Raw genomic sequence first — 24740 nt, 5'->3', positions numbered from 1 at the left:
GAAAAACGTTTCGGCGTTTTTAAGTTGAACTTTTGCTCCTATTCATAGCTTTAACAAGTTATTTATCCATTAAATCATGAATGTGCAGTAGTCCGAATTTTCTCATCGCCCAGGCATTGCTTTAAGAGCCCGCAGTGACGAGTGAACTTTTATGAAATGATCTAGCATTTATTGACTTTAAAATGACATTAACATTATGATTTACCTTGATACAGAGGTTCCTATACATGATACTTCAGCGATTGTAAAAGTATCTTCTTTGATTATACAAGGGTCAAAATTGTTACTTGAAATTTTGTGGAAATCGTGGTCCAGTTTCGCCCCACAGTAATATCCTGTAAAGTCGTGATTTAATATTATATTATTTTAATTATCTGTTATTAGTCTGTCATTATTTCCCTTAAAGCCCTATGTTATATTGTGTTTATTTATAGTACAGATACCCGTTGCTCCTTGTGAGCAGCGGCTGTGTAACTTATGTAACTGACCCAGTTAAGAGCGTTGCTCTTCGTGAGCAACCTACTTTATATATATATATATATATATATATATATAATATATTTATGTGTAGAATATATAATATATAGATGCATAGGAGAAGTATAATAGATACAGATGTAGAGATAGAGTTTATTGAATTTGGTCAGTGCTGTTCGAGGATATTTTATTTTGTGCATTCTGTTGGACTATTAAAATTTGAGATCATGTAAATAAATTGTAAAACTATAACTAGGTGTTTTCACTGAAGCAACACTTCATTGAGGAAGCATGGATTAATTATTAACTTAATTCCACTGGATTAAAATATTGTGTGCCGTTTACCGCTCGACGGCGCTACAAGTGGTGGCCAGCGCTGGGATATTTCAATTCCGATTGGATATTTTTATTCTGGTGGGATTTAATAACTCCGGTGAAATGTTATCATTCCGGTTGGATTTTATTATTCCGGTGAAATTCTAGTTATACATGTGTGATTTTAATATTTGTGGAGGAATATTCATATATCTGTGAAATAATTGTGAATTATGGAATTTCCAAGAAATCATCCGAACCAGAGACAGGCGTACATCTACGACTATGATGATTTTGGGAATAAAGTTCTTGTTAGGATTGAGCCGTTTGATTTCAGAAAGGAGTGTCCGAATTGCTACAACATGTTTATAAAAACAGAAAATCGTCACAGTTTGCAAATTGGAAGTGAAGGAATTGTGCGACATTTTTACCGATGTCCGGCATGTGGGTGCCGCATTAAAATTCATGCGTAATGAAATGTGATGTGAATAATGTGAATATTTCGCCAAACTGGATTTATTTGTTACTTTTGTGTATGTGACTCATGTGTTGATTGCTATAACATTAATCTGGAATCAACCTGGACATAAGGAATTAAAAATGGAAACTGTGAGAACTCCCGAGACACCAAGAGCGCCGAGAACTCCCGCAGTGCGCCGAAATTTACTAACAGAATTTGATGATGCCGATGCTACAATGCAAAGAAGTCCGGAAGTTGAATTCGATTTGGAGACACCTATTCAGTCTGAAGTAGGGCTGGAAATCGCAGATCAAAATGAACAAAATGTAGGATGGGGAGGCTTTCTAAAATACTGGATTTTAGTGATCGTGTTGTGCATATCAGTGATAATGGGAATTTATCAATTAATTCCTAAAAATCTAGTGATAGAGTTTACGCGGGAATTTCAATTCATAGTGATTTTCATTTTCCTGACCGCACTAGTGATTAGTATTCTATGGAAAATGTGCTATAGCAGAGGACATACAACGGAACGCACCAGACAGCCTGTAACCAGCACGACAAGGCGTAGAACACGGCCTATCATGACACCAAGTTCGGATTCTACATATTTATCACCCAGGGAGCAAACTGGTCATGTTGAGATGAACATTCCTCTTAAACGAGTATTTAAGGGGGACGGATCTTCAATCTGGAGTGAATTCATAAGATACTTTGAGAATGTTGCAAATTTAAATCAGTGGACTCAACAGCGTATGAGACGAATACTGCTTACTACCCTCCGAGATCAGGCAGAGGCATATGCATACGGACTACCCGAGAATACATTACAAGATTACAATTCTCTTAAAACTGCCTTGAACCAGAGATTTGGGCATACTGCCTTAAAAGAAAGTTACATTGCGGAAGCTAAATTACGCCGTAAAAAGGAAAACGAGACTTTTAGGGATTTTGGTCAAGCAATTGAGGATTTATACAGGCGTGCTTTCCCTGATAATCGGGATTTTGTAACGGAAAGTTCTCTGAAGACTTTCCTGGACAATTGCAGCTCAAACGAGGATTTTAGGCTCGCTGTGAAGCGAACACGTCCTAAGACGCTCTCTGAGGCTATAACTGCAGCCATGCAGGAGGAGTGCATTAGATTCACAGAAAACAGGAAGCACAAACTGTACGCACCGCAAGTATATGAAGTCAAGGAAAACAGACTTAACCCGGAAAATAAATTAACAAGTTCAATGAAATCAACAAAAAGGTGTTTCAAGTGTAATTCGACTCAGCATTTGATGCGAGATTGTCCTAAGAATGTAAGACCTAATTCCGGAACTGGGATCCGGAAGAGCCATGTCTCCAACAGAAGCCAACAGTTAAACCAGGATCGACCGAGGCAGTAGGCCATGCGTCGGTCATAGAACAGGAGAGGCCTAGTACAGATGATGTACATGTGAAACATCACATGGCATTTGCAGAAACGCAAACTGATGAAACGCACACTGATTTGAAACAAATGGAGGAACAGCCTAACTGCGCAACTCAATCTTGTGTAGTGGTGGATGGAAAGCCTGATATGACAGTAAAAGGCTTATTAGAGGGAACAGAAGTTGAGTGGAAAATCGACACTGGTGCGGCAAATACTTTCATCTCTGAAGACGTTTATTATAGTATTCTTCCTCAGAACAGACCTGTACTGGAGCAAGTGAGAAAGAAATTTGAGACTGCAGACGGAAGACCAATGAATGTTATAGGGACTGCTAACATGATTTTAACTTTTGGGCAGACAGATATTTATTTTCGAGTATTTGTGGGCGGCGTGAAATGTAACCTGCTTGGAAAAGACTTTATGATGAAATACGAATGTCACTGGGATTATCGGAATCACAACTTGATGATGAGATGTGTGCACACAAGCGAGAATGCAGAGATTAGCTGTCGTGTTCGTTCAGTGGAGAATATTGTTATTCCGGCGAGACACGAAGCTGTGATAAAATCCAGAGTGATTCCTAGTACTAATATGGAAGGTATATTAGTACCGATGATGAAATTTGTCAACACACATGGACTTGTGGTTGGACATGTATTAGTGAATACTAAAAACAGCGTTATATTTGTGCGTGTTTTTAACCCAGGAGACAAAGCAGTTTGTGTTAAGGAAAACACGGAAATTGCATTAGTGAAACCTGTTAATTACGTCAGTGACGAGGTGCGGAATTCAGATGTGTGTAACATAGAAACTGGACACAATTCTGAGGATATTCCTGAATTTCTGAGGGAAATGTATCATGAAGGATGCAAAAACCTACCCCACAACAAGCAGTTAAATTCAAGCAGTTTTTACTTTGTCGGAAATCTGCATTTGCCGACCCCGAAATGCCACTGCAGCGCTCAAATGTTGGAGAACATCGGATTAACTTGAATGATGAAACGCCATTTAAAGAACCCGTAAGGAGAGTACCAATATTTAAGCGAGATATATTGGATGCGGAGATTAACAAGCTGAGAACACAAGGGTTGATTGAAGAATCAGTAAGTCCTTGGTCATCTCCCCTTGTACTAGTGCAAAAGAAAGACAAGACCTGGAGATTATGTGTGGATTATCGGCGTCTGAATGCTCAAACCATTAAAGATGCCTATCCTATCCCGAGAATTGCGGAAGATTTAGATGCGTTATCCGGATCTACATGGTTTACTTCACTTGACCTTAATATGGCTTATCATCAAATCCCAATGCGAGAGTGTGACAAGGAGAAAACAGCCTTTGGAACTCCACGGGGAGGACTGTATCAATATACAGTCATGCCTTTTGGACTGTGCAATGCCCCCGCTACTTTTCAAAGAGTAATAGAGCAAACTTTGAGAGGAATACAGTGGCACATAGCAGTATTGTATTTAGACGACATTATTGTGTATAGCCGAGAATTCGAGGAGCATTTAAGGAACTTGAGTTTAGTATTTGACAGACTAGAGAATGCTAATTTAAAATTGAAGGCCAAGAAATGCAGTTTCTTTAATCATGAAGTGAGTTTTCTAGGACATATAGTATCTGCGGAAGGAATCAAAACAGACCCAAGCAAGACAGAATCTGTAGTGGACTGGCACATTCCACGGAACGTTACAGAATTGCGTAGTTTTCTGGGATTAGTTTCGTATTACAGGCGTTTTATCAAAGACTTTGCAAAAATTGCTAAATGCCTTCACGAACTTACAAGTGTAACGATCCCTCCCCCATTTTTCTTGAATCTCATTTTTTTTATCTTGGTATTTTTCTAAAGCACTTTCATGCATATTTTAAATTCATTCATCAATTCTTGCATGGAATGTTGAAATGTCCAGCGAGAGTTATTTCTTAAATGTTGGTTGACAACTGTTTATATGCAGCGAAGATCTATGTCATTTTTCTAGTGTTTTGATTTGTTGAATGTCAATTTAATTATATGCTTTTTGTTGGCTTAATTGTATATACGTACTTAGGAAGTTGTGTTGTAATTTAGGATTATCTTATAGTTACCTTATTTCTTGTGTGATCGATGTTTTTATCGTCTTCGAGCACACAGGTTTCACTGAAACTTCTGCCGCCGCCATACTTTGTTTACTTGTGTATTTTCCCGTGATGCTTCACGGTGATCACTGGAGTTATTTCGGCGGAAGATTTGATTGTAAATTCTTTTAAATTAAATGTTAAACAGTGTTAAATGAGCTTTTAAAAGTGTAACTTTATGTTTTATGAATTTATTTAATTTATTTACTTATTGTAATAATTTTACATACGATGTACGAGAGTGAGATTTCATTACGGGACGATGATTACATTTGATTGGCTGATTATTAGTTACGGGATGGAATTATTAGTTATGATTGGTTATGAATTATTGCGGGTTTTGTTAATTCTATAAATACCCAGATGCTGAATATCGTTTGCTCTCTTGTTTTCTTTGTGACCTAGGGAAAGGTTGCCAGTTTTGTCCAGAGTAATTTAAGGTGTGTACTAGTTCAGTATCTTTGTGACTGAAGTACATAATACATAATGTTAGGTTAGGCTAAATTAATTATTACTAGTAATTGTACTAGTTTTAGTTTTAGTTATTTTTATCTTCTTTAGCCCAGTTTAGGAGTTAGGAAATATTTCTGCTGCGTGCTAGTAGTTGAACTAGTAGCGTATTTATTTGTAAATTAATTATAAGTCATTTATAGAGAGCCTTTACGTTTTAAATTTCTAAAATTAAATTTACTGGAAATAGTGCCAGTTGCCCAGTTCTATATCAGTAGTTCCTACTGATTTTGGTCTTATCTATGTCCCGAGGGTTGAGACTTGTGTGAATTTCAAACATTGTTATTTATTTTCGCTGTTCATGTATTACTGAATAAAATTATAAAACTTTACACCGAAGTTTTTGTTCTCAACACAAGGCAGGCGTTCCGAAGCGTTACACAAGTAAAAATCAAGCATGGAATTGGACTTCCGAATGTGATGAAGCATTTAATCACCTGAAATCAAAGTTAGTGAGTGCACCTATCCTAAGTTACCCGGATATAAACGGAGGAGTTTTTATTTTGGATACGGATGCCAGCAATGACGCAATAGGAGCAGTGTTATCACAGATTCAGGACGGACAGGAAAAAGTGATAGCCTACGGAAGTCGTACTCTTACAAAAGCTGAGAGAAATTATTGTATTACGCGAAAAGAAATGTTAGCACTTGTTTACTTCATAAAACATTTCAAACATTACTTGCTTGGACGAGAATTCATTCTGAGGACAGATCATGGATCACTTGTGTGGCTACATAAGTTTAAAGAACCTGATGGACAGATCGCTCGTTGGCTTCAACAACTAGCTTCATATACGTTTCAAATTCAGCATAGGCCTGGAAAACGCCATGGAAACGCGGACGGATTAACTAGGATTAATACCCAGAATGGACAATGTAAACAGTGCAAAATGAATGTGAAAGAGGAGCCAAGTGATACAAAATATTATCACATAGAGGACTTGCGGAAATTAGCTAACAGTGAAGATCACGAGTCTTGTAATTACGTGTGTGACATTAAAACGCTATTTCCAGAAACGGATCAGGAAACGAATCTGTGCTATTTAAGTGATAATTCGCAACCTCACAGGACCTCGAAACGTATTCCAAATCGACCTGTACAAGCTAAACCTAGGAAACAACCTGAAACATCGTTGTGTTTAGACAATATTAGAGAACTTCAGTTGACTGATGACAATATATCACCATTTCTTAAGTGGAAAGAAGACCCGGATTTTCCAAAACCAGCAATAGATTCAGTATCAAGTCTTGGTTTTGAGAGCAAATTTCTCTATTCACGATGGGAATTACTGACTGTAAACCAAGGTGTTTTGTGTATTAAATGGATTGAGGACAGCACAGAACGCTTAAGAATCGTAGTGCCTCGGAAATTACGAGATGCTGTAATGTGGAATTTTCATGATGCTGTGACAGCTGGGCACTTAGGAGTAAGACGCACATATGAAAAACTTAACAGAAGCAATTATTACTGGCCTCATTTACGGAGATATGTTCAGGATTATATTTCTTCGTGTGATATTTGTGAGGAACGGAAAAATCCATACAGGAAGAAAAGGAGCTATATGAAAACTTATGTGAGTGGTGTTAAATTCGAAAGAGTTGGTGTGGATATAGCTGGACCGTTTCCGAAATCAGCAAATGGATTCGTATATATTCTAGTGCTTTCGGATTATTTCACTAAATTCATGGAGATATTTCCCCTCAGGAATATTGAAGCCGAAACAGTAGCTGAAACTATGTTTAGAGGATGGATTAAACGCTACGGATGCCCCCAAGAAATACACTCAGACCAAGGTGCCCAATTTGAGAGTCAGTTATTTCGGGAAATGTGCAAATTCCTGCAAATCAACAAAACACGCACCACGTCTTATCATCCGCAATCTGATGGAATGATTGAAAGACTAAACAGGACCATCAAAGATATGCTATCTAAGTATATTTCAGCGAATCAAACAGACTGGGATAAATTCATAGATGGTATTGTGTTTGCGTATAATAGCACTGTACATGAATCAACTGGACTAACACCGTACAGAATGGTATTCGGCGAGGAAATGACTCTTCCAGTAAATCTAATGACAGAAAATTTGGATAGTGACGAAGAGAGAATGTTCGGAAATACAGCGGAATATGTGCGTAATCTAGAGAAAAATCTGTGTGAAATGTATGACATTGTGAGAACTACAACTAATCAAAGTTCTGAGAGACAAAAACGAGCTTACGATCGGAATGTTCGTTCTATTAATTATGAAGTTGGAGATTTAGTTCGCCGGAGCCAGCCTAAAGTTGCTGTCGGATGTAAAACTAAACTAGCCCGAAGATGGACAGGACCTTGGATTGTTGTCAAAAGACTCAGTGATGTTTTATTCCAAATAAAACATTCAGAGAAATCAAAACCAGTAGTCGTCCATTCAGACAATATCAAACTGTATCGAGGGAATAAACAATACCCGTCAAAACAAAGCCCCGAATACACGCGTGACCAGCCGGAGAGAGCACCCGCTACGCATCGCCGCGCTCGATTCAGCAGACGGAAGCAAAACGCTTTGAAGACGCCGCCAGTACGTCCACCCGTCGCAGACGCCAGACTTCAGTCACCAGCCGCCAGCCAATCAGATTCCGAGTTGGAGAATGACACGCCCCAGATTCCCCCGACCCAGACAACCAGGCACGGGAGGATTATAAAAAGACCGCTTCGCTTCAGAGACAATCACTTGTAATTATAATTAATATGCGTTGTGATATCTGTGGGAAAATATTTTCAAGAGCCAGCAACCTTAACTTACACGTGAAAGAACAACATGCATCTGATCTTGAGTGTTTAAAGTGTAACTTTTGCCAGAGGACATTTACCAGAATCTATAACTTACGGAGACACTACAGACTTGTTCACAAACTAGATGGGACCACATTGAGTGAAGCCATGGATCGGAAACGATATTCGGTGAAAAGACAAAGTTACGAAGAGGCTCAGAAACCTGTGTACGTTTTAAGCGAACAGTACGAGAACATTTCCTCCGACGAAGAATTTACCACAGAGAATGACAGAGATGAACAGCCAAAACAGCAAAGTGAGCTAGATTTCTTAGAAGATATTTCGTTGGATTCGGGTGATATACCATCAGACGACTTTGTGAGGGACTTGTTGGACGCCGAGCACCTGACTCGATCTGAGGAGGAGGACATAGACGATGAGGGATGTAATGAAACCCCCGAGAGTCGCGTGGATTACGAAACCATGTCCGAGCGTGAAGAAAGTGACAATGAACACAACAGTGTGACACAAGTTAAATCAACGATTTGCTTGATTCTTAACAAAGTCACAACCTTTCCCGATGGAAAAATTGAAGTAAATAGAGATTCTCAAATCTTATATTCGGAAGACATTAATCCGGAAAATGTGGACTTTAATTCTGTGGCCAGTGAAGTATTCGAGGAAGTGAAAGAACATTGCCGAGATTAGGGAAAACGCGTGTTATGAGAGGAGACTTTTCTATGTAAATGTGACTTTGTAAATATCGACTTGTGTATATTTTATTATTTATTTGTGTTTTATATGCTATTGATTGGGCAGCACTGATAATTATTTTTAAATACGTGATATATTTCTTTTGTACGGAACCAAAAGCTAAGAAGGGGGAAGTTGTAAAGTCGTGATTTAATATTATATTATTTTAATTATCTGTAATTAGTCTGTCATTATTTCCTTTAGAGCCCTATGTTATATTATGTTTATTTATAGTACGGATACCCGTTGCTCCTTGTGAGCAGCGGCTGTGTAACTTATGTAACTGACCCAGTTAAGAGCGTTGCTCTTCGTGAGCAGCCTACTTTATATATATATATATATACAGAAAGTTTTTATATAGAATAGAATAAGTAGATGCATAGGAGAAGTATAATAGATACAGATGTAGAGATAGAGTTTATTGAATTTGGTCAGTGCTGTTCGAGGATATTTTATTTTGTGCATTCTGTTGGACTATTAAAATCTGAGATCATGTAAATAAATTGTAAAACTATAACTAGGTGTTTTCACTGAAGCAACACTTCATTGAGGAAGCATGGATTAATTATTAACTTAATTCCACTGGATTAAAATATTGTGTGCCGTTTACCGCTCGACGGCGCTACAATTATCCATGAGTTATGGTACTCTGACAATCCCTCTTTGTGATGTTCATAAAAAAGATATCTTTATCTGGTTCTTCTACGTCATTTCACTTTGTGTTAAATATGTTGTATTGTATTATAGTTTGCATGAACTCTATTTCTTGTATTTACTGGTAAATGACATTGTTTGCTTGTAAATAATTATTCTCACATATATATGTCATATTAAGAGTTCTTACAACAATAAGCAGGATTTGTGAAAAGTTCCCTCACTTATAAATACATGTACCCCATGTCTTTCTTGCAAAAATAAGGCGTCACAAAAATTTGTTGATCTACAGTATTTATTCTTTCTAACAAGGGTTAGATTTTTAAGTATGTTAATATGTTTTGTTTATGAATATGGAAATGTATATGGAAAATATTAAATGTAAAATTTACAAAGAACAAAACTTAAGAGTTTTTATTTTTTAATGTATATGAACTTTTGTGTCTAGTATACATAACATATAAATTATACAGATTACCCATTATTATTTGCTCAAAATACTAGTAGTTTATAAAAATTATGAATTAACCGAAAAAAAATAAGTCTGCTCTCGTGATGAATGATCAAACCATTTGAGAAAGAACAACATTAAAATAAACAGCTTACATTAACAACACCAACTTATATTACTTTGGTAGCATTAACAAATTAGAAAAGTGAACATTAAATGTCCTTTAAATTATCCATCAATGGCTGAAAATTAACACCGTAGGGTTTAAAACAACATGTTTTAAATGATGACAACAAAATATTTGAAAGAAAACATGAAATCAATATTAATGTGTATATTTTATCATACAATGAACACAACTACTGAATTTGTGATAGTTTGGACCAGTCGTAATATGTGTATGCTGGGGTGTAATCCATCTCTCCCGTCGTGTGCTCTGAGTCCTCTTCTTCACGGATGTTAGTTTTACCAAACAACCACTCACTGTAGCTTGGCGTTGCTGTAAAAAAATCATCAAAATCAAAGGATCTTAATGTGTGAATACTGGGTACGTGTTTTGTCTGACAGCACCTCTTGAACAGCATTTCTTTGACAATGCTTCTCTTTGGTGATAATGAAATTCATTAGCATGCCTTTTGTTAGTATTTTATTGATAAATCATAATACAATTAATCATTCCTTGGTGCTTAGAATTATATTACATGACAGCAGCCATGCCAATGAATTTTCCTATTTAAACTTATTTATAACCCATGGGGTCATAATTTGAACGATCTTGAATCTACACAATGTGAGGATGCTTCCATTTCAAATTGACTAATTTTGCCTTTGCTATTCTTCAGAAGAAGATTTTTAAAGATTTTTTCTAATATATTCTTATGTAAAACTGTTGTCTTTAATTGTGGTCCCACCCTACTCCCTGGGATCTTTATCAGTACAAACTTGAATCTACACTACCTGCAAATGCTTTCATATCATTAAGACTAATAATAATAACATGACTGTTATTCTTGAGAAGAAGAATTATAAAGATTTTTTCTAATACATTCCAACGTAAATCGCTAATACCTTTTAGTGGCAACACCCTACTCCCTAGGGTTATGATTTGTAAAAACTTGAATCTACACTATGTAAAAAGATTTTCTAAGTTTTAACTATTTTGGTCCGATGGTTCTTAAGAAGATTTTTAAAACATGCCACCAAATTTTCATTTTTTCCTAATTATCTCCCTTGAATGAGGGTGTGGCTCTTTATTTGAACAAACTTGTCCTTTACTCAGTGTTGCGGAAGGTTTAGTTGAAATTGGCCAAATGGTACTAGAGGAGGAATGAAAAAATGTGAAATGTTTACAGACGGACGGACAGCTTGACAAACAGACGGACTTCAGACAAAATGTGACAAGAGAAGATCACTAGAGCTTTCAGCTCAGGCGAGCTAAAAAGAAAACAAGAGGCCCATGGGCCAAAACCTAACTGGAGTACCCATGGCTCTTCTGTTACTAGCAGACCCCCTATCACATTCCTATGTAAAATTAAGGTAATATAATGGCTTTGTTCTACCCTTAACCCCACCTTACCCTAAGGTGTCATGATTTATACAACTTGAATCTGAGGATACTTCCATATATATAATTAATCCTGGCTTATTGTCCATAGAGGCCCCACCCTATTCCCAAGAGGCATGATTAAAACAAACTTAAACCTTCACTTCTTAAGGATATTTACAACTAAATATGATTAATCATTACCTTCATGTTATTGATAAGAAGAATTTAACAGATTTTTCCAAATTTTCCCCATGTTGCCATGTTAATCTTTGATTGCTCACAGTGGTCCCAACCTTCCTTTGGGGTCATGTTTTGGACAACATTGAATCTGCACTACTTGATCATGCTTTCACCTTAAAACATGTATATGGTTAATCATGACCTTGCTGTTATTGAGAAGAGGAATTTAAAAAAAAAACCAAGTATTTCTATGTAAAATAGTAGCTAGCCCCTATCTACAGGGGTCATGGTTTGGATAAATTTGAATCTAGTCTTTGTCAGAAAGTTTTCATATAAGTTTCATCTTTTCTGCCCCAGTGCTTCTTGAGAATATATGATTTTTAATGAACCCAACAGTTTTCAGTATTTCTACATTACATGTACCCTCCCTTGGAAGAGTGTGTAGCCCTTCATTTGAACAAAATTTAATCAGACCCCTTTACGCATGGATACTCTGTGATTTAAATTTGCAATGTGGTTCTGGAGAAAATAAAAATATATATGAAAAGTTTACAATGATAGCAACAATGGAAAAAATTTAATCAGAAAAGCTCACTTGAGCCTTTTGCTAAGGTGAGGTGAAAAAATATGCTTTCTCATCATATGATCATAAGAGTTCCTCCCTAACACACTCGTGAGCCCCTGATCCTGAGACCATGAATTTCAAATTTATGGTACTGAACTTCATGCTTATAAATTACCATGATGACAAAAGTTAATTTGCTTGATATCAAGTAGAAAAAAGAAGATTTTTAAATATTCTATTAAATTTAATCATTTTAATCTCAGGGACCATAAATTTCAAAATGTTGGTTCAGTTTTATTTATAGATGCTATATACTAAAATCGTTTGAAATTGGTTCAGAACTTGGGAGAAGTTGAAAATGTTTAAATGTTAAGAAATGACAAACAACGCATGGCAAAAGGCAAAAACGAAAAGCGATTGGTCATCTGAGTGTCTCAGATCACCAAATAGAATGCAAACACTGAAAGAAAATTTTCATCAAATTAAGCAATAGGCCAAATATTTATCAATTTGATCCACGGGTCAGTCTATTCACCAGCTTTTGAGTTTTGAATACCTTTTTAATGTACATAAGTAAAAAAAAATTGGCTGCATTTTTTAATAAATAAAATTTAAAATAAAAACATGCACAGATCTGTTCCCACATTTAAAATACTCACAAAGATCTGACAGCTTTTGAATACCTTTTTAATGTTCATAAGTAAAAGAAAAATTGGCTGCATTTTTTATAAATAAAATTTAAAATAAAAACATGAACAGATCTGTTCCCACATTTAAAATACCCACGCAAATCTGACATTAGTGAAGCGCCTTCTACTGGGGGAGCTGACGGTGCTGGCCCAGGGGCAGGTAATGCTGGTTGTTGAGGAGTCGAGATTCCATACTGTGCTTGGTACTGTTGAACAACTGTCCGAAGGGGTGTTGTACCAATGATGATCAATAATGGAACGCAAAGGCTTGTGGCAGGCCAAGGGGGTTCAACAATCAACTACATAATTAAAATAAAAGATATCCAGTGTAAATACATGAAATAATATCACTGCATCACATTACTTCTCTGAACCCTTATTACTGTATATAGTGTTATATGTGTGCTCAAGGTTTTAGGGTTCGATGTATTTTATTGCATTTTTAAACAGTACTGTAAATCACTTTACCTTTATGACACCTTTTTTGAAAGATATTCATGAACACTTTATTAGCAAAAAAAAAAAAAGACAAATATAGTTATTGCTCTATATATTCTTAAGGAATAATATACTGTAGAAGTACTTTTTTCCGCGTGGTATTAATTTACGCTATGTACGCGGTCACAAATTTTCCGCGGATATTTGTCCAAGCGTACTTAACATAAATGTAAGGGATATAGCGACAATCTAGAAAACCCGCGTAATTTTCTACCCGCGGATTAAAAAGAAATTGAGATTCCGCGGAATTATGACCCCGTGGAAAAAAGTACGTCTACAGTAAGCAAGAATCAAAGTTTAGTAAGCACACTGCCTCACATAATTACACGAGAAATAAAGTTGTCGTGAATAGAAAGTGATCAACAGTGCACAAATGTTTCTTTGAAAATTGTCATACATTAAAAAATGATACATATTTACATTTATACCAAAAATCAAGAACTTTTATTCTTCATGTCACCTAATTTCATAAAATAATTGAAAATGAATACTTTCTGCTACCAAGGTAATTAAAACAGCACATATACATTTTTTCTTAAATCTCTTTATTTAATATATCTTCAGAATACCTCAAAAAAGTAATTTATATCGATAATCTTGCATCCAACAAGAAATGATGGAGGTAAGGGTGGTATAACAAGACTGTCCCCTGACCATGTTTCTGTTTCCCCGGGCTGAATGTCTTGGTGGACTACTCTTGCTATCTCAGAAGTTGTTGTTTTGGATTTTGTTGTAGCATGAAACACAGTGGTCTAAAACATTGACAATAAAGACAAGATCAAAAAATTCAAATTGTATCAAAAGCATCATTAATAACACATAAATAGAAACAATATGTGCCAGTGTAACACGAACACCCTCAATGAAAGCAAGTTAAAATATTCGAAAGACTATAGGCTTGTGAATTTAATTAAAGTATGGAAATGGCAGGGATAAGTGTGACTGAAAGTTGGTACAGACAAACACACAGATAAACATCAAGCTGACATCTGATCCATACAAAAATTAATCCAACCATATGAAATCCTAAAACAAAGAGCGTGCAAAAACTTAAAACACCTGTAATGAGTAGTTGCTGAGAAAAATGCAACGGAAATATGATACGGACAGATGCAGGGAAAACAGGAAGTTGATATTGATTCATACAAAAATAAATCCCACCATATGTCATGTCTAAACAAAGAGTGTGCTAAAATTTAAAGCATCTGCCTTGAATAGTTGCTGAGAAAACTGCGATGAACTCTATAATGGGGGTATAATAAAAATAAAGAAATTACCGAAAGAACAAGGTTAAAATCAATCAGTTTCCCAGTACTTCAATACTGTAAATTATATTAACCCACCATGTATAGTTTGACATGCACTCCACAGACACTGCTGGTCATGTTTTGTATTTCTGCGTTGAAGGTTATTGCTTCTCCAGGAACATATCCCACTCTGTCCAGTTTTAACATTCCTGTTATTGGTCCCGACTTACAGCACAGACAACATAGGAATTTACTTTGTTGGTTTCGAGTCCAACACTGAATTATAAAAATAAAAATATTTGAATTAATTTCCACACACCTCTAATAAATTCAAAAATATCGTAAGAAATACATGAATCAAATTATTTCATTTCTAAAAGATTGTTTTTTGCAATTCCATTAGATTTAAGCTAGTTACAGAACTCTAACTCTCTCTGGTGGAGGAAATTCAGATAGACAAACCAGAGCTACATATACAAAATCTTGTACGTGAAGAGAAGAAGACACTTCCTGTGGCCTTCAACTCGACATTTAAATATATCGACAACGTATTGTCAATTAACAATGGTTATGTCCATTCTTATGTTGATACGATATATACCGGTGAGCTTTTTATAAAAAACACACCACAGAATCTGACACTTCTGTTTCATATTTAGATATTTTACTTGAAAAAACCGTTAATGGTAATCTAACAACCATGCTTTATGATAAACATGATGGCTTTAACTTTTCAATCGTCAGCTTGCCTTACTTTTGCAGCAATATATTTTCATCACCTGCATACGGAGTCTATATATGCATCTCTCAGTTGATTCGACACGCAAGAGCATGCTCAACGTATGAACAATTTCTTAAATGAGGTAAATTATTGACAAACAAGTTGATAAAACAAGAATATCAACAGTCTCGTTTAAAGTCAACATTTCGTACGTTCTATGTCGGTACAATGACCTTGTCAGCAAATACAATTTATCATTGAGTCAAATGCTGACTGACGTTTTTCATACCAATTTTAAGTCCATTATTTATACACTGAATTGACGACGGATTTTTCCCGATCATGACAAGGAGCACACGGCGGGTGCGAAGGGTCGGCAGGGGATGCTCACTCCTCCATGGCACCTGATCCCACCTTTGATGTTTTAGAGGTCCCTGTTTGCTCTGCTCCTATTTTGTATTGTGACTTTTGAGCTTGAGTACTGTATGTTATTTCCAAACATTTTATTCAAGCATTGTAAAAGCAGTAAGTGTAAGTTCAATTTGTTGTAATGCTTAGTCACTAACTTCTGGTATTTTTCTTGTATTATATGCCTTCCCCACCAAAAGCATGTTATCCGTTAAGTAACGGCATATTTTACTCATAATCATTTATTTACCTTTTGTAAAGTGATATTTCAACTTCTTTTCTTGTTATATCAGGTTTGCCAAATATTTACAATTTCAAAATTACCTAACAATGTTGGTAAGATACGATATGTTAAATCACTTTAAAGCATTGTTTTGACAAATATATTGCTTAACAGATACACATGTACATACAGCTGAATTTGGTTGTGTGTTCAAATCTAACAATGCATTGACAGTGAAAGGTCTCTTGGTAGTATAGTCAAATTTCCAAGGCTTGTAAATGGTTCCTTTAATGGTGTATCTCACGTAACCAACTTCACCTTCAAAGGTTGATGGGAGATTCGGGGGCAACTGGAAGGAGAAAGGATATGCGTGCTGTCCAGGGGGCAAGCGGTTATCATCACTCATTCCCATACCTGTGGGAAAAAGAATAACATATTCTCTACAGGCTGATATTTTTAGTACAAAATTGCTACAGATTTCAATACTGTACGTTACGTCAGTATTTAGTGACTTTATATGGACACACAACGTCCTTTCTCATTACTAACACACTAAGGTATGACAACAAGCATATCATACACTACAAAAGAATGAGAAGCATGTTTAAAAGTTATGTAAAGATTGATAAATGTGTAAGCAACAATGGGGGTTGAACTGTGAACACCTAGTGCAGTACTTGAATGTTTTTTTAACTTAGCACCACTCCCACCTTGTGTAGGTTAGGAAGTGGGTCGTGAAAGTTCTTACACAAACCCAGTACAGATATAAGATTCAGAACACAAAAATATGTTTAGTCAACTCAAGTTTATTGTTGCCTAATGACATCTGAGAATGTTGAACCTTAAAGTTAATTCTCCTCATATAGTCACTAATCCAAAAAATAGCTTGAAACAGTTACCCAGAGCAATTTTGGGTAGAACAAAACATTTATACAAGGATTGGCAATGTCCCTGAAATATTACTTAATTAAAACATTCTTTAAGAAAATTCATGAGGCTACTGCCATGATAAGGTTACTGCCATGAAAGTCTAAAAAGGTCATGTATATATATATATATATATATATATATATATATATATATATATATATATATATATTTCATATATTGAATAGAAACTTCATACTATCTTAACTATCAATTGGATAGCATATAAGATAATAGAAACATGCAAAACACCCAACAAAACCAGACCTTGAACTTGCCACAACCCCTCCCCCCCCCCGGTTCCTACAACCATGAATAAAGAAATACATGTACATGTGTATATTTATACCCAATGCACATTGTATTTAAAGATTAATTCATATATATATATATATATATATATATATATATATATATATATATATATATATATATATATATATATATATATATATATATATATATATATATATATATATATATATATATATATATCAGAAGTCCATGAATTCACAGTGGTCAGTATAGTTGTATAGTAAAAATAAATCAAATAGAAAACACGAAGACAACAAAGTAAAGCATTAGCGCTTTCATTTCAAAATCTTCAGATGCTTTACCTTGTAGTAATTTATTTTTACTATATATATATATATATATATATATATATATATATATATATATATATATATATATATATATATATATATATATATATATATATATATATATATATATATATATATATATATATATATATTATTTGACGTCATACATATATATAAATCTTCTCAAGAACAGCAAAGCCATGATTAGTCATATGAATACTAAAGCATCCCCATGTATTGCGTATTAAAAAAAATCATTAAGCATTCTAGATAAAAACACCGAAGTCAATATTAGTCATATTAATATATAAACATATCTGTTCAAGTCGTCACTTCTGCGGGTAGAGTTGGACTACATGTATCTATTGAAAATTTCAGAACCTTACTAATTTCTACTTTTCTCCAACTAAAGAGCTCAAGTAAGTGATGTGGACCATTGGTCTCGTTTTTGTTTTGATGACACTGGATTGAACTTTTGTTTATTCTTTGAAGTATAAAGGATTCACTCCTGTCAAGTAAGCTTTTTAGAAAAGCTAATATTTGTTAAGGTTAAATTAGGCTTAAAAAAGTCTTCCAAACTACCACCTTCTCCAAACAAAGGTTGAGAATGCTCAAAGTACTTCTCGGATGCGCTGTAAGTGCTTGTCTGATAGTGTCCTGACGAGTTCTGTTGGGTGTAATACCAATATACATGTGCTAGTCCTTTGAATGTCAAGCTTATTTCTGAAATGATATTAAAGAAATACACTGCAATTCAAATGACAATAAATCACATACTCCTTGTCCAAACACAAGAACAACTTGATGAAAGTAGTTCTCTGTAGCGCTGTATAATGCCTTGTTGTGATCCGTCTTTTCCTCTTCTATGACTGTGTCTCCAATGCACATAAGCCAACCCTTTAAACGTCAATCATATTTCTAGAATAATAAAACGTGTACATTGTCTAATCTAAGATATAATAAGATATACAAAACAGGTATTGATTCATTGTAATATATCACTGCTATATTTCAGATTCAGAAATATTTTTCTACGGATCATGGTAGTTAATTTATTACAAAAATCACTTTTAAAGCATGTTCTAATAAATAGCTAGTAATTCTGATTAAATTTTATTCAGTGGATAGAGGGGGTGAGGATGAATACTTATCAGTTAATCAAACTGATGCATCTTTTTGTATGTAATCAGTCTTTTACGGTGATTTTCAGCAAATCAGCAAAATATATTGATTTGCTCTTCTGTAGTGAAAACTCTATAGAAGTGTGATATACACCAATTTGGAACATCAAGCAATTTCTTTTGATAATAAAAAAAGTTTTAATGTGTTCCAATTTTTTTTCAAAATAATGAATATTCATAACACAACTCAGTAAAAGTTATATACATATATATAACGAAGCGGGGTCTAACTTATACAGGAAAGAGTAACTAGTTTTTATGACGTCAACATGCGAGAGTTGGTTGGATCAGTTAGTTTTAGAACACATTTTTGAGTACTGGCCTATGTATACATTACTGGAATAAAGCAGATCCTATGATTTCCTGGAATTGTTTCTTCTCTCTGAAAAATGTTTTTTCCAAGGCTGGAAAATGAACCAAATCAAAGTGTGACAGTTCTGACGAATATTATTGGTGTGACAAAACAATAACTTTCTGTTTATACCCAAAACTCCTTTACTCTTTATGGCGTGTTGGTTTGGACGCTGTAATGAAGAAATTAAACGTAGTGGATTCCTCATTCTGGGTCCATCCTCTCATAAATCTTCCGATTTTTTTCTTACAAAAATTTGCTTTCTAGACTTCCCTAGAAATTTAACTGCCTCCCCGAATAAGAATTTGAACAACAAGACCACAAATTTTTAAGAAAATGGCATACAGAACTGTTTTTGTTTTTGCAATTCTTTGCTCTTCTCAGACCTTGGCTGTTTTTGTCAATTGCATCTTGTTGCAAATTTGTTTAGGGATTTAATGCAATGGATTCAAGTTTCACTAACTGTTTGAATTCCAAACAAAGTGGATAACTGCATTTTTTTGTTTTTTAATTTAATTGTAATATAAATAACAACCAATGTTCAGATATTCTTGTTCGCTTTCATTTTCACTCATATTTCAAAATATATGGTGACCATTGAGCACTAAGCTTATTACTGTCAAATATTTCTTTAAAACTGTGTTAACTACCCAACAATTATGCCTATCAATTTTTCTATGTGTCTTAAACGCAGTCAAGCATCATCAGTGACATTTGTTGAATTTTGGCAAGCAGCCTACATAGGTTGTTGTTAGTCTTTTTCGCCAAAGGTACCCATTTTTGACGCCCATTATATCAATTTTGTTCAATGAAATCCACCTGCTCATGTGTCTAAAAACAAACATTGTTTGCTGCAAATTTCACATATTTTAGTAAATATTTCTTTGGGGTTCCTAACGAGTTTAACAGAAGCTTTCATGAAGCATTTAATTTCACTCTAGTTTACTGATTCTAGACCATTCATTTATAATGCAGTGTCTCGAATAGCCCTTATTTTCCAGCTTCTCACAATGAAAGTACATGTCTGTGGTGAAAAGTGGTCACATCAACTGTAATCAATTTATTAAAGATTCAATTATAAGAGATATTCAAGCTAAATGTCATATGATTTCTATTTTGTATTTCATAAAGCTCAGGACATTATTTATTGAACAGACCTAGAATTTAGTTTTGTAATGCTTTAGACCGTGGATATCGTTCTAGATAGCTCAATTCGTAGAGCATCTGACTGGAGATACAGGGGTTCGATTCCAGCCTTCCTGTTACAGATTTGGTGTCGTTGACCACCCCTGGAATTGCAGGTTAAACTCCCGTAAGGGGGTAATAAGAACCTACGTTTTGTCATCGAGGGCAAAGACCATTTTAGGAGGGAGGCATGTAATGGTTTTGAGCCGTTGATATCGGCTTGGATAGCTCAGTTGTTAGAGCACCTGACTGGAAATACAGGGGTCCCGGGTTCGATTCATGGACCATTCATACATTTGCTCTCTTTCTGTTACAGTTTATTGGCTTAATACATAGGAGCTGAGGATAGGACTTTCAAATAAATAATGCATTTTCACTGTATGATCATTAAAGCCTAACACCAGAACCCCTTACCCAGGGGCCATGAAATTCACAATTTTGGAAGAGGCACCCTTTCTCTTCATAACTATATGTAAAGTGCATTGATATAATACCCAGATACAGAGGAGAACATTTTTTCAAACAATTCATACAGTTTCACATAATCATTAGAACCCCGCCCTAACAACAGAACTCCTGACCCAGGGGCCATGAATAACACAATTTTGGGAGGGATCTTAATTCTTATTACAATCATGCCAACGGTTTGACTGCTAGATGTCAAGGCGTAGAGAAGATTTTTAAAGATTTCATTAATTTTGACAGTTTTAGCCCTACCTCTCAGGCCCCAGGAGGACATGAATTTTATTACTTTTGTTCTCCTTTACCCAGAGATGCTATATACCAAAATTGGTTGAAATTTGTTCAGTGGTTCCAGAAAAGAAGCTAAAAAAATACAATTTTATGACCGATTGACGACGAACGATAACAGATGAAAAAGATAGCAATAGGTCACATAGTTACTCGGGTGACCTAAAAACGCTGAGGGAGTCAGCAGGATTTCAGTTCCCATGAAGCAAACCCATTTCCCTCAGCTTTGCGTTCCTCAACTTGCTGTTGGGGAACTGGAATCTTGATGACTCCCTCAATGATCCGCTTAAACTGTATCTTCAATCAGTCAATCAGTAATGGTGTACTTGATATCATATGACTATTACTGTATAAGTAGATTTTTTTTAGCGAGGATTTGATGTTGGGATTATTAGCGAGGGTGCCGAGATCGCTAAAATTGAATATCGCTAAAAATTAATTGCGTTTTATTTGTAATAGCTTATTTAATATGCATTTTAAAATCGCTAAAATAATATTAAAAATTACCAGTTTTTAAGGACAAATCGCTAAATTTGCGTCTCGCTAAAATTTTCACTTACACGGTATAACATTTATTAGCAAGACACCCATGGGCCTAAATGGTCACCTGAGCATCAAGAGTTTTTCAAGCTATATTCATTTTGAGCTAACTTGAGAATAGTTAAATAGACATTTACTTATACATTTTACAGTTTGATTAGAACTCTGTAATTGTTTTTGTATTATGCACCTAGCCCCATGTAAATTCGTGAGTAAATGAAATTAGCACTAACAAATTACATGACACCCTTCAAACTATTCTAAAGATTTTTTCTATTCCTACAAAAAATTTAATCTCCATTTTTCTCCTTTCCCTCTCCTTGGATGATTGAAAAAAAAAAGCTTGAATATGCACTACCTATGGATTTATACTGGAATATCATGACCTACCTTAAAATCTTCTATTCCAAATGAGTAGAATTTGATGATTTTTTTCTTGTATATTCATTATGTAAATATTTTAATCCCTTAGTGTGGCCCCATTCCTAGTGCCATGATTTGGAGAAGAAAAACTGAGTCTGGCAGTCTGCTCTACTTAAGAATGCTTCTATATCAAAAACACTGTCAATGACTCTGTCGTTCTTGACTTAAAAATTTTAAACCTAATTGATTCCAATTCAGGCCCCACCCAACCGCCAGGGATCATAATTTGAACACGAATGCACACTACCTGAGAATGCTTCCATATAAATGTGACAATTTATTGCTTGCTGTTCTTGAGAAGAAGATTTAAAATGATTTTCCCCATATATCCCATTGTAAATCTTTGATCATTCGTTGTGGTTTCAACTCACCCCCAGGGGATCTTAATTTGAACGAACATGAATATACACTACCAGCGGATGCTTCTAAATAAATATGATCATCTACTGCTCTGTTGTTCATGAGAAGAAAAAATCCTATAAATCTATAGATCCCTTAATGCTGCACCACCCTTCCCCGGGATAATGATATGAACAAGCACGAATCTTAACTACCTGAGGATGCTTCTATATACACGTGACCATTTTGGATTTGCGGTTCTTGTGAAGAAAATTGTAAAAACTTTGCTAAATATATATTCCTATGCAAAATGTTGATCTCCCATTGTGGCAATATCATACCCCAGGGGGCATCACCATGATTTGAATAAATTTGAATCTAAACTATGTCAGAAATCTTTCTTATAAGTTTCATCTCTTCCATCCAAGTGGTTCTTGAGATGAAGATTTTTAATGACCCAACCCTATTTTGTCTTTTCTTGATTATCTCCCCATGCGAGGGGGTATTGCTCTTCATTTGAACAAATATAAATTTCCTCCAGCCAAGGATACTTTGAGGCAAATTTGATGAAATTAGTCAAGTGGTTCTTGCGAAGAAGCTAGGAATGTGGAAAGATTATACACGACAAACACTGCACACTCGCACAAGGCACGCCAGCTGGGCGACGGACGAAGAGATAGCAAAACTAGTAGGTCTCAAGTGTGACTAAGGTGTCCTAAAAATTTAGAATTGCAACCATTACCTCTCATTTTCATCTCTGCATCCAGTTCAATAACAAGTCTCCCATTTATAATCTGTCCAGGAAAGAAAACCCCTTGCTGATTTTCAAGTTCGATGTAGAAAGCTCTCAATTTCCCCATTCTACAATAGTTCATGCAAAAAATAGATAAAAAAATAAAGAGATTGCTAAATTTTAAGTAATATAGTTGTGCCAGTACTAAAGTTATGAAAGTGAAAAAGAAAAGAGTATTTTGTAGAGTACAGCTGCATGTATTTGTGGTTTTCTGTAAAACTGTTTTGAGGCGTTTTATATAGCATTTTTAGTCTACTTGTTCCTTCTGTGTTCTAGTGATGACCAATTTAGATGTTGCAACATGCTGGAGACACTGCTAGTGTCATTATCTATGCGTAATAAATAACCAGTCCAACGCCATCTCTTGATTAAGCTGGTAGGCAGACATCTCAGCTCAATGACACCAGTCCACTTAAGATTATTTACATGTCGGCCCATGTATAAGACTCCTCGGCAAAGCAAAATTTTATAATAGAAAATTAAGTCCTGTGTCTGAATTGATTGAGGGGCAATATGAAAACCATCTATCCTTCTGGGTGTTCAATAAACCAGAAGTGAAAAAAGAATTGGATAGATTACACGATCAGTACGTACTGGTTCCTTCCGACAAAGCAGGTAACAAAATTGTCTTCGTTTGTAAGGCTCATTATATAAATTGCATACTAGAAGAACTTGTCACACCTTGATCAAATTATTCATTTCCAATAAATATACAATTATGGCAAAAAATTCAAAAAAAAATAATTTCTATAAAATTTGTTTTTGTTTCATTTCTTTTATAAATATGATGAAAGAACATGTTCTCCCCAGTTGTGACTGGTTTTAAGAAAATTTTAACCACAAATTTAAAAAATATTCACAAATTATGTGTTTTATTTTCAATTCTAGAAGTGGTAATCCTACTTATACTCATACTTCCCTTTCTAAGGAATAAATTCTTCAAAATCACCTGTCAGTTTTGAATACTTTTAATATTCCACAGAGCCAAAATGAATTTGAACTACCTTATATATATTGGATTTCGAAACTTCATAAGAGTCCTTACAAACAAAGATACATTGCAGCTTCCAGTAAATGTTCAACCAAGCCTCTTTCGTTACTCCTCAGCAAGATATTGACAGTAGTGAAAGAAAAACTTCAAGAGTACTGTGCAACTATATATTCAAGAAGTGGTGTGAATCAGATGTGGATACTAAAAATTTCTAAAGAACTTTTGGACAATTTGAAATCACAACACATTACAAAAATCAACAGCTTAAAAACTTGCGACTTTTCAACTTCATACACAACAATTCCCCACGACAAATTAAAATCCAGGCTTTTTTATATCATTGACAGCTGCTTCTTCAATAAAAATGGAACTCGTAAATTTACTTACCTCGTCGTTGATCATTTGCAAAATTATTTTGTTAAAACAGATTCTGATTGCACACATAAGTACTCTGAAGTTGACATCAAGAAGATGCTTGAGTTTCTGATTGACAATATCTATCTGGTTTTTGGAGACCAGGTATTCCAACAATCTATTGCAATTCCAATGGGTACAAATTGCGCTCCGTTATTAGCAGACTTATTTTTATATTCATATCAAGCAGAATTTATGCAAAATCTTGTGCGTGAAAAGAAGAAAACACTTGCGGTGGCCTTCAACTCGACATTTA

The 24740-nt window shown here is 35.1% G+C and overlaps 1 protein-coding gene across 1 annotated transcript; it reads right to left on the bottom strand.

The window, feature by feature from the left end:
• Nucleotides 1-9967: 9967 nt before the first annotated feature.
• LOC134258679 (arrestin domain-containing protein 17-like) lies at nucleotides 9968-23146 on the bottom strand. The gene is made up of 7 exons (XM_062741223.1): nucleotides 23029-23146; nucleotides 18102-18239; nucleotides 16175-16398; nucleotides 14729-14908; nucleotides 13955-14137; nucleotides 12985-13186; nucleotides 9968-10406 (listed from the first exon to the last, which is right to left on the bottom strand). The coding sequence occupies exons 1-7, from the start codon at nucleotides 23144-23146 to the stop codon at nucleotides 10267-10269; spliced, it is 1185 nt and encodes a 394-aa protein (XP_062597207.1). The 3' UTR covers nucleotides 9968-10266.
• Nucleotides 23147-24740: the final 1594 nt, after the last annotated feature.

Source organism: Saccostrea cucullata, unplaced genomic scaffold (assembly GCF_032062105.1).
Source record: "Saccostrea cucullata isolate Sc308-1 unplaced genomic scaffold, CSIRO_AGI_Scuc_v1 ctg27, whole genome shotgun sequence".
Taxonomy (NCBI): domain Eukaryota; kingdom Metazoa; phylum Mollusca; class Bivalvia; order Ostreida; family Ostreidae; genus Saccostrea; species Saccostrea cuccullata.
The sequence above is the reverse complement of the archived record's forward strand: the minus strand, read 5'-3'. Positions and strand labels throughout refer to the sequence as shown.

Coding starts and splice junctions, on each gene's coding strand:
- LOC134258679 (XM_062741223.1), bottom strand. CDS start 23,146: ATGGGGAAATTGAGAGCTTTCTACATCGAACTTGAAAATCAGCAAGGG. Junction 18,240..23,028: donor TGCAGAGATGAAAATGAGAG/GTAATGGTTGCA, acceptor ATATCATTTCAG/AAATAAGCTTGACATTCAAA. Junction 13,187..13,954: donor ATATAAATTACTTTTTTGAG/GTATTCTGAAGA, acceptor TTAATTATGTAG/TTGATTGTTGAACCCCCTTG.